This window comes from Notolepis coatsorum (assembly GCF_963971535.1).
Source record: "Notolepis coatsorum genome assembly, chromosome: 1".
NCBI classification, from domain to species: Eukaryota; Metazoa; Chordata; class Actinopteri; order Aulopiformes; family Paralepididae; genus Notolepis; species Notolepis coatsorum.
Genome location: NC_140165.1, coordinates 79,506,926 through 79,518,135, shown reverse-complemented (window position 1 = coordinate 79,518,135; position 11,210 = coordinate 79,506,926). Strand labels below are relative to the sequence as shown.

Here is an 11,210-nt window from a genome sequence, read left to right as displayed (position 1 = left end):
AAGAAACTATCGTGTCCAAATGCACTTGTTTTTATTCCATCCACACACAAGAAAGAAACCACACACACACACACAACAGAAAACCCAACACCTTTTGTTCTGTACTCGAGAGGCATGTCTCACACAGAGACCAGGGAAAGAAACAAAAACTGAAACAAAACAAACACATCATATATAAGGCACTGAATAAGGCCATAGAGAGAGAGAACACTTCCTCTCGTCTGTTTGGATTGAAAGAAAGAGAGAGTACCTCTAAAACACACAAAAGGATCTTTGAACCACCAGCATCAGACTAGTACGAACACAACCAACTATAGAAAAATAAGGTTTTCCAACAGAACTAAGTGAGGCTGGATGATGGAAGCAGCACTGGATTAAACAGCCGTTTGACCCGAGGCGGTTCTCCACGGCGGCCATGTTGTCTTCAACAATCCTGGTCCATGGCCGTTGCTAGGCAACAAGTGATATATATATATATAAAGAAAGACCTGCAACATCAATCAGTTGTTTATCTGAAGCCCCATCCCCAAAAACCACTTCCCTGTGTCCTCGTTCCAGCCACACCTCCCTCTCTAGTAGCCCCTCCCCCGGCGTGCTTTAGGGGCGGAGCTATAGCACTCGCCCTGTCGTCTCTCCCGGTTATCTCTCCTCTCCTCCATTCCGTCTCCTCCTCCTCGTCCTCCTCCTCCTCCACTCTCCCGGTTATCTCTCCTCTCCTCCATTCCGTCTCCTCCTCCTCGTCCTCCTCCACCCTGCCTCCTGCGGTATCCTCCCCACCCCCGCTGGTCGTACCCGCCCTTCCAGCCACGAGAGCGCTTGTAGTACTGCCTGGCTGCTCCCTGACTCTGGTTGAGCTCCGGTTCTCCTTCCTCCAGGTCTCCTTCAGTCCCACAGCCCACAGAGTGGTGAGGACCGGGGAACAGGGGCCTCAGGGCCGGTAGGGCAGAGAGGGGCGTGGCCGCAGAGAGGGGCGTGGCTGCAGAGAGGGGCGTGGCTGCAGAGAGGGGGGGCGGCGGCTCCATCCCCAGTTGGGCGTAAGGGTGGAGCACTTGGCCATGGTAGGCCCTGGCGAGGTCTTTGTTGGTCGCCTTGGAGACGGGGGCGTCGCCGGCCGCGACTTCTCTGAACTCGACCGGGGCGACCACTCCTTGCTGCTGCCGACTGGCCTCTGGGACCCATGTGACCTGGGGGGGGGGGGGGGGGGTAGAGTGAAAGAGAGGAGAGGAGTGACGATAGAATAGAGAGAGGAGGTGAAGGGTGGAGGGGGAAATTGATAGAGATCACATTATAGTCCTGTTTGACAACACTGCATCTGTCTGTCTGTGTGTGTGTTTCTTACTATAGGTGTATTATTGAGAGGAGGGTCCACCAGTAGAACAGGTCTGGTCTTGCCATCTGCCTGGGGTCTGTCAGTAGTCACTGTGAGGGTCAAATGAAACATGAAACCACATCATGGAAACAGCTTCTAAACATGAAACCACATCATGGAAACAGCTTCTAAACATGAAACCACATCATGGAAACAGCTTCTAAACATGAAACCACATCATGGAAACAGCTTCTAAACATGAAACCACATGGAAACAGCTTCTAAACATGAAACCACATCACGGAAACAGCTTCTAATCAACATAGATAATACCTAGCCAACATACAGTCGGGCCATAAATATTTGGATATTGAAATATTTGGTCACTTTGGATGCCACGGACGACATAACACGTGTTATCAGCCCGCCCCCTGAATGCCCACCACGACAATTACTATAGCGTGTTATTAGTGTGGGTGACCTGGCGAAGCCAGGTTGCCACCCACACTGTAGTAATCTATACTATTTTTATTCTTCTTTATTTATTCCACCGATTTTGCAAACACAACTCGTGCCAGAGCGTTCGCGCCCCATACACGTGAAAGGTATCAAAACGACCGGCTTGCCTATGGCAACATCGCTATTCGAACTCAGAAAGTTTCACCGCACCGTTTGGCTACGAATCGACTTTAAAACAGGAACATTTCGGTCCCATTGGAGTGATCACAATTTTGGACGTAGAAAAAAACGGCTGTCAGCTCGCTCACAAAAGAAAAATAAATGGAATTGGACATTTCTATCTCAACTGACGACCATTTGTTTGAAGGTTCTCTTCCCCATAGACCGCAATGTAATCCCACTCTAGGAATCCGATGATTTTTTAGCTTTTTTCCCCTTCTGTTCCGATCGCCACCGACGCCACAATTGTCGAAGGAATGCCACAATATCGCACACAACCCTTCGCCTACTCGTTTAAGTGTTCACGTGCGCGTCACAACGCTTCATCTCGTATAGTTTTCTTTTAATCACCGTGACAATGCAGTCATGCATCTGCCTCCATAGACATGCATTGGATGGAAAGTGCAAGTCATTATGATTGCATCACCTGTGTGGCTCATGGCTCATGATTGGTTCAGCCTAACAGCTGTGAGGCTCATGGCTCATAGCTCAGCTGACCTGCCAATGACCTCATCGACTTAACCCTTCATTGCCCCTCTGTGTAGCAGTACTGAATTGCTTGACAGCGCCCTCTGTCTTGCGGGTTGTGTCATTGTACTCAGTAGGGATATCCTCTTTCATTGGTCGATGTTGACCACCTTTCATTGGTCGATGTTGACCACTCCCCCGATCATTAGACCACGCCCCCTTAGGCCACACCCCCTCAGTGTATCTCTTGAACCGTTTGTCGTAGAGACTTGCGGGTTGTTCCATTGTACTCGGTAGGGATATCCTCTTTCATTGGTCGATGTTGACCACTCCCCCGATCATTAGACCACGCCCCCTTAGGCCACACCCCTCAGTGTATCTCTTGAACCGTTTGTCATAGAGACTTGCGGGTTGTGCCATTGTACTCGGTAGGGATATCCTCTTTCATTGGTCGATGTTGACCACTCCCCCGATCATTAGACCACGCCCCCTTAGGCCACACCCCCTTAGTCCAGAACAATTTCAAAAACTCGGAGAAGTCCGAAAAATTTGAAATGGTCTATGTTGACCACTCCCCCGATCCTTAGGCCGCGCCCCCTTTTTGTATCCTTTGAACCGTTTGTCATAGAGACTCACGAGAGACCCTCTCCTGTTGGTGCACAGGCGTCACCCACACTTTCACAATTTCCCCCACGCGGAATTGTCTAGTTTTTTTTATTATCAATCTGAATTCATATTTCATCAACCGAGTCTCTCGTTGGGAAACCAGCCCCATCAGGAGCTCAGATGTGAAAAAAGCGCCCCCTATCGTCTCCCAGATGGTAATGCACCCTTTTGGAATGGACTCAATGAAAATGGATGAGAAAAGAAAAATCCGGAATCCACATTTTACTTCTCAGGCATGTAATCAGAGCCGATTGCAGTCATTCTAGTCCCTCAAAACAGCGTGGAATATGTGTTTCGAGCACCCAGCGTTGGATCAATAAAAGCGATCGATTTTTGGAATGGCGATCAGGAATTGGAATGATCTTTTTGGTGAACATCTGATCTGAGGTAAGGAATCCATTTTACAAGTCTTGGGATAATCAGAGTTGTATTCGCTGAGCTCTCAGCGTTCGCCCTGTGTGTGTGTGTGTGTGTGTGTGATGTTGAGGAAATGAGGTCATCGATTTTCAGCCAAAACAAAAATGCCTTGTCTTGCCTCTATACACACATCGCAAGGCATTCCTATTCAGATTGTGTCGACTTTTAAATACCTTGGCTTTTTACTTGATGACAGCTTGTCTTTTAAACCACACGTTGAAAGCCTGGTCAAGAGGCTAAAAGTGAGGTTGGGTTTCTTTTTCAGAAACAAATCGTGCTTTTCTTTTAATGCAAAGAAGCAACTAGTTGCTGCCACTTTTTTACCAGTATTAGATTATGGTGATGTTTTATACATGAATGCCTGTTCCACCTCACTACACATGTTGGACACTGCTTACCATGGTGTATTAAGATTTATTTCTGGATATAGATCACTTACCCATCATTGCACTCTGTATGCTAAAGTTAACTGGCCGTCCTTGACTGCCCGTAGACTGCTTCATTGGTACACCTTCATTTATAAAGCAATTATTGGTCAGCTCCCTTTTTACCTCGGTTCATACCTCACCATCACATCAAACCCATTTTACAGCTTACGATCCCAGGACTATTTATATGCCTCAGTACCCAGAACCCGCACAGAGTTTGGGAAAAGGGCCTTCATGTTCTCTGCTCCCTCTGCCTGGAATGGACTTCAAAAAACTTTGAAACTGCAGGCCCTCACTACCATATCTGATTTTAAAGTTCAAATTAAGGGCATTTTAAAGAATGAGATGGGAGAATGTCGCTGCTTCACTGCATAATGTGCTGTTATATTTTATGTTTTTAACCTGACCTTCTCTCCCCAGCAACCTCCTGCAGGGCCTCACCTTCCATCCTCTTTCTACCTTTTTACCCTACCCTCCAATCTCCCCCAATCCCATTCAATCTGATTTGCTGCAGCTCAAATGTATCCCCTTGCCCCACTTTGCCTTTTATGTCTTTGTCTGTGTTTTGTGTATTTTTGTATGTTTGTTTTTTGTTTTTGCTGCCATTTTGGCCAGGTCTTGCTCGAAAAAGAGATCTTTGATCTCAAGTGACTACCTGGTAAAATAAAGGTAAAGAAAATCTAGCGTTTATTTGAAAACGATTCATAAATAGGCCGAAAAATTACAACGTTTTTGTGTATTCTAGAATATTCCAGTACAGGGCGTTTATTATGGAATCTTTTTATTTTCCTTGAAAACGAGGGCTTTTCAAAATGCTATAAAACGGAAATGAACCGATAAAAAAACAATCCGCTTCGACAATGTTGACTGGAAAATGAGTCATTGATAAGCGACGGGCAGATTAGACACATAGCCATAATTTAAAACATAAATTAGGCGTTATTAACGCTAACATTGAAGTGGATGATGGGCATTCAAGCACTAAATCGTGCGCCCCCTGCTGGCACTGAAAGTGTTAAGGGAGCCTACTTGTAGAGCTACTGTCCTGACTGTGACTATAGACCCTACTACTGTTGTAGTTGTTGTGCCAGGCAGGGAGGCTGTGTGCTGGGTAGCGTGAATGCAAGTCTTGTGGCTAGCTTCTGATTGATGGCGAGCTAGCACCCTTTTCCCATTACTTTGAACCATTGAACTAAAAGGATTGTTATCATACAAACAAGGGACTAAACACGTTTAGCAATTATGCCACAACAATGGGGTAACTTTTCTTTTTAAGTTTTAAAGTTAAATGCATCAATCTGGTGCACTTTGAGAGCAAAATTAAGAGGCTAGATCTATCTCAAAACACAAAATCGACTAGACACTAGAGCATACATTTGAGCCATCAAAGAAATTAAGCAAAAGTGTTGATTTTTTTTTTAGAAAATAAAAAAATAGACTGGATTACTATTACGACTACTACCACTGCCAATGCTACTGATACATCCCTATCGGCAAACTTTATATTTAAAAAAAATAAAAATAAAAATTATAAATATACATCAAAATATTATATAAATATAATCAAATTGACGGAAATCCGTCTCAAGACGGAACACTTTAATGCCTGTGTATGAGTCCTCATCTATCATGGTACTGTTTAGTCTGTAGAGAGCTGTATGAGACCTCATCTATCATGTTACTGTTTATAGTATTTTTTTTTTCTCTTCTTCTCCGGAGAAATATTTAATTAGCAAATTTTTATCATCAGAAGCATGAATAGTCTCTCCACTACAATAAAAAATAAAGATAAATAAATAAACATCTAGACATGATTTTTGAACGTTAACAGTAGGCTACCGGGTAGCCGCTAAAACGCGAATCAGTTGACTGTATCACTTTCCGTAGCTAGCCTAGCACGCTAGTTAACTTTCTCGGCTCATCTGCAGTCAGCCGCCAGAGGTCGAAAATGTGTGACAAACGAAAAGGAGATGACGGCAGCTCATCTGCAAAAAAAGTTAGGACCTACAGCAATTGCGAAAATTACATCACCATGGGCTTCACTGAGGGACCAGACAAACGACCTGAGTGTGTGATTTGTGGAGAAAAGTTGGCAAACTCGAGCCTGAAGCCCAGCAAGCTGAAGAGACATCAGGCGTCTAAGCACCCAGAAACCGTTGGGAAGGATCCGGACTTTTTTCGGAGGAAAGAACAGTCTCTCAAGGCGAACAAGCCTGTTGATGTTAGAGTAGCGTGGAGCAGGGGTGGCAGTGATTTACAGAAGGCTACCGAAGCCTCCTTTGAGTGTTCGCTTTTAATTGCAAAAGCAAAGAAACCGCACAATATTGGCGAGCAGCTCATCAAACCAGCCTGCATCAAAATGGTTTAGAAACTGTGCGGCCCACAGGTGGCGGATAAACTAAAATCAGTACCACTCTCGAACAATGTAGTGAAAGACCGAATTGATAAGATGTCAAGTGATTACGAGCAGCAGCTGTCAGAAAAGCTTAGAAAGGGTCCATTTGCCATACAACTTGATGAAACTACAACTGTCGCAGACGAGGCTGTGCTCATCGTTTATGTGCAGTATATCGAAAATGAGGATCTGAAGCAGGACATTCTCATGTCAGTCAACCTTACTACCACCACTCAAGGTGAGGATATTTTTACTGCAGTGGATTCTTACTTCATTCAACATAAATGCAAACCGTTCACCATTAGGGCCTGATTTGAGAGGATGAATACAGGATTTGAATATTGGCCAACATTTTGAAATACATATGGTGCAAGATGAGATTTGTTGATTGAAGGCACAAGTCAAAGAAGCATAGTGGGTCTAATTATGATGCATATGCCTGTGTATAAGCAGTTTGTTATTAAAATGACAAAAAAAAGTATTAAAATGACAAAAAAATAGTATTTTATGGTATTTTATTAGGAGGGGGGTCCAGGAATTTCATCAGAGATGTTTGGGGGTCCCTGGGGGAAAAAAGGTTGGGAACCCCTGGTCTAGAGAGCTGTATGAGACCTCATCTATCATGTTACTGTTTATAGTCTAGAGAGCTGTATGAGACCTCATCTATCATGTTACTGTTTATAGTCTAGAGCAGGGGTTCCCAAACTTTTCAGGCCAGGACCCAGAAAATAAGGCGTTAGAGAGCCGCGGCCCAATGCACATCGTCAGGCTTTTTTTTTTTTTTTTTGCCAGGCGACCGATTTTTTAAGCCAAATATCACTTCAATCCTATTAAGTTAGTTCAAGTTAGTTATTCATTTATATGTGCTATTTATGAGAGGGCTAACTTGTTGCAAAATAATAATGATAATAATAATAGCCTCATTAAAATACTATTGTTGCTTCGGTTGTTTTCAGCGTTTTATGTGCATAATCTGTTATTTAGTTTGAAATGTTCGTTGAAATAAGTAGATTTTTTCGTTTTTGTTTATTTATTAAGTTAATATAAAACCATATAGTCACATTTTAGAATACAATAGAATATAATTTTAGAATACAACTAGAAACACTGTCCTGGCCGCCTAAATATTAAAGGCAACCAACTTGTGTCTAGCCACGCCCAACTTGCGTCTAGCCACGCCCCCGCGGCAGCTCTGCTCTGCCACGGAGCTCTGTCGCGGCAGCATTATGTAGCAGTAATCCCCCCTGTTTTAACATCGACAACTAGCTCAACTGGTAGTGCCGCCTTGCTGTGGATCCTGCGGTCTGTTGGTGACAAGTTCGATTCCCTTCAATTTTATTTTAATTTTTTTTACATGCATTCTTTCGCCGGTTAAGTTTAGGCATGTTAACTTTAAGCATTGTTTCGGAGTTGGTTAAGGTTAAGGTTAGGCATTGTTTCGGAGTTGGTTAAGGTTAGAAGGGTTAAGTTTAGGCGCTGTTAACACTTTGATTGCCTAAGGCTAAATTCATGATATACCATCCCTTGCCAGCTCTATTTGTCTATGGAGAAGTTCCCCTTCTTTGCAGGGCTATAACTTTTTAAATTCTATTGCTAGATTGCCATTATTAGGGCCCATTCAAGGTCCTATATGTATTGTTCATTGTGTAGCAACGTTAAACTTTTTCATTCACATATTCATAGTAAAATATGGTCTAAAGTATAAGTATGTTTTCATCTCTTTCTGCAGCTTTCTCCAGAACGTGATTTATAGCCCCAAATGCATTATATTGATGATGAAATACAGTTTGGTAGGAATCTGTGCGAGATCAAAAATTTCAATTGGACATACTTCTAGAAGTTTCTACGTATCATCTGATGATGACCGGATGGGCGGGGGATCGTTTATAATTCCGTGGGCAGCGTTATATCATTCATCTAGTGTGGGTGATATGATCATCAAAGCAGTTTATATCGAACACGTTAAAAAATAACGCTGAATCTTACCGTATCTTCCTCGCGGCGTTGGACGATGAGCGTGGAACTGAAATATTCCTATTATGGGATGTAGAAATACGCGATCTATTTCCAGGTTGTATAATAGTATATACGTCCAAATCATGTTGTTTATCGAGTTATTGGCAACGGATCGCTATGTATTGTGTCGAGATCGAGTCCCGGGACCTATAGAGAGTGCCCGGAAGTAATATGGACGATCAGCACTTCATCCACATGACTTCCTGTTTGGCGCTTCTGCCGATCGGCCACCAGATGGCGCTCTTGAACCGCTAGAGGGTTGAGAGGAGGCCAGCACTGTGTCTCAGGGCTGCGGAGGAAAAATATGATTTCGATCACAGATTTTCGAAATATTGATATTAAAGACGAGTTACGGCGTCCTCGGCAACTTGAGCATGGCGGGGAAGGACGCCTAAACACGTTTTCGGCACTTAAAGTGTTAAGGAGCTGGTTAAAACCCTTAGGGGTCACGCTGGAGCTTTAACAAAATAATTAGAATCCCTCTTAAATGCTCAAAAAGGACATCTTTTCAGAAATCGATAAAAATAGAAAAATTGCCATTTCTAGTGCTTTGACATGTAAGGTATACGTCCCCCAACTTGCTAAACCTAATACGACTTGTAAATACGTTTAATTCTTGCTAGATGGTATGATTGTAATAATCTCCATTTGCGATAAGAACTACATCGCGTCACGAAACGCACATACATGGACGCGCGCACACACACAATAGCGGCGTGTGCGCTGTGAATAGGTGTTACACCCCCGCAGAGGCGTGAGACTGGTATCAGAGCCTACCCCCCCATCCAAATTCTAAACATAATATGTATGAATTATCTGTTGCAATAATATCCACGGGACTCGACTTTTTGCAGTCGTTTCTCCTGCGTGAGGAGTCTGAGGACATTCGCGGACATTCTCTCTCTCAATTCAAATGGGCTTTATTTAACATTAACTACTGTATGGCAGAGTGCGTCTGTGTTTACGAGGTATGAATGATCACTGGCTGCTGTGTGACGAGTTTGCTCACCCGCGCTGTCTAAACACGGACCGCTTTAGTTGACAAGCTTACATAAATTTCGGGTCATTTCATAATAGCAGTGTGGACCAGCTCTGTAACCAGCTCTGTAACAACGCATCTCGCTAGTTGACAGCTTACGCACGTAAAAATTGCAACGTTTCAACTAGAAAGGTAGGCTCAGTAGAGCCCAAATCTCTACCAGACGGGGTCTCTCTCTCTCTCTCTCTCTCTCTCTCTCTCTCTGGTGTGAATTAGTCATTGACATTGACATCACATTGCATTCTGGGAAGGAGTGTAGTTCCCTTATCATTAGCTGAATTCACTGAATTCTCTTCAGAGGCTCCTGCTGCAAATTGGTAATGACTGTACCAGAATGTTTGATAGGACATTGATTGAAAACTATCGTCTCAAATTTGACAATTGATGGCTTATTTTGAAGGTATGAATCTGTAATTTTACATTATGTAACAAACAAAAAAGAGAATATTCTGAGAAGGTGGAGCTAGAAACTTTAGACCTCAGGGGGTTAAGGTTAGAGTTTGTCTTAGAGAATGGCAATATTCTTTCGGAGTTGGTTAAAGTTAAGGTTAAGGTTAGGCATTGTTTCGGAGTTGGTTAAGGTTAAGGTTAGGCATTGTTTCGGAGTTGGTTAAGGTTAGAAGGGTTAAGTTTAGGCGCTGTTAAGGAGTTGGTTAAGGTTAGAGTTTGTCTTAGAGAATGGCAATAGACAGCCTATTTCCGCGCTGCAGCTCTCTCGCGCTGCCGCGGTCACATGGGCGTAGTGGCCAATCAGAGAAACGCTAAACACAAGTTGGTTGCCTAAAATATTCACGCGTCCTGGCCTGCTTCTAAGTTCAGTGGCCTGACTTTGGGTCGCGACCCCGACTTTGGGAACCACTGGTCTAGAGAGCTGTATGAGACCGCATCTATCATGTTACTGTTTATAGTCTAGAGCGCTGTATGAGACCTCATCTATCATGTTACTCTTTATAGAAGACTGACGTACCAGCAGAGGAAGCTGCAGTGCTTGTACCACCGCCGTTAGCGTCTGCCACGTCTGCAGCAGTGGAGGCCTCCAGGGGACCGGTGCCAGAGGCGAGGCCGGCCGGCGGCTCACTGCTGGCGGGCTGAAGCTGCTCCGCGCTCCTGTGGCCCCCCTGGAAGGCCCCGGAGGTCGTGGGGAGGGGGAAGGCCTGAAGCTGCTCCGCGCTCCTGTGGCCCCCCTGGAAGTCTCCGGAGGTCGTGGGGAGGGGGAAGGCTTGAAGCTGCTCCGCGCTCCTGTGGCCCCCCTGGAAGGCTCCGGAGGTCGTGGGGAGGGGAAAGCCCTGAAGCTGCTCCGCGCTCCTGCGGCCCCCCGGGAAGCCCAGGGAGCCGGGGGGGTAGTGCGGTCCGCTGGTCGGGTAGTGGGGCGGTCCCGGGGAGTAAGGCTGAGAGGGGGGGTAGGGAGGGGTGGTCGTGGGGGAGGGGTACCCTACAGGGTAGCTGGGGGGGCCCTGTTGCGGTGGCCAGGGCCTCTGGAGATGTGGGTACCCTGCCTGAGGGTGGGAGGGCTCCAGGGCCTGGGGTGAGCGGGCAGGGTACGGGGCATCGACCTGCGATGAAGTGGCGGGGTACTGGGGAGGAGGGTAGACCTCCTGGGGCCTGGCGGGGGGGCTGGAGGGCGGTTGCCACGGCAACGGAGCGCAGGAGGAGCTGGGATGGGGCGGGGAGGGAGAGTTGGAGCGGAGTTTGGGGTACATGGTGTAGGCCTGCTGGAGAGGCAGGAGGTACACACAGGGAGGGACGAAAGACAGGGAATATGCCTGGAGAGAGAGAGAGAGACAATATATACCA

At 45.5% G+C, this 11,210-nt stretch overlaps 1 protein-coding gene across 1 annotated transcript in view; it reads right to left on the bottom strand.

The window, feature by feature from the left end:
* Positions 1 to 14: 14 nt before the first annotated feature.
* The window catches only part of otud4 (OTU deubiquitinase 4), a 138,068-nt gene continuing 126,872 nt past the window's right edge, over positions 15 to 11,210 (bottom strand). The window contains exons 19-21 of the mRNA XM_084334900.1: positions 10,384 to 11,179; positions 1,340 to 1,419; positions 15 to 1,184 (exon numbers count right to left, since the gene is read on the bottom strand). Coding sequence (XP_084191026.1) covers positions 573 to 1,184; positions 1,340 to 1,419; positions 10,384 to 11,179 — 1,488 coding nt within the window. The 3' untranslated portion in view covers positions 15 to 572. The remainder of the gene's footprint in view (positions 1,185 to 1,339; positions 1,420 to 10,383; positions 11,180 to 11,210) is intronic.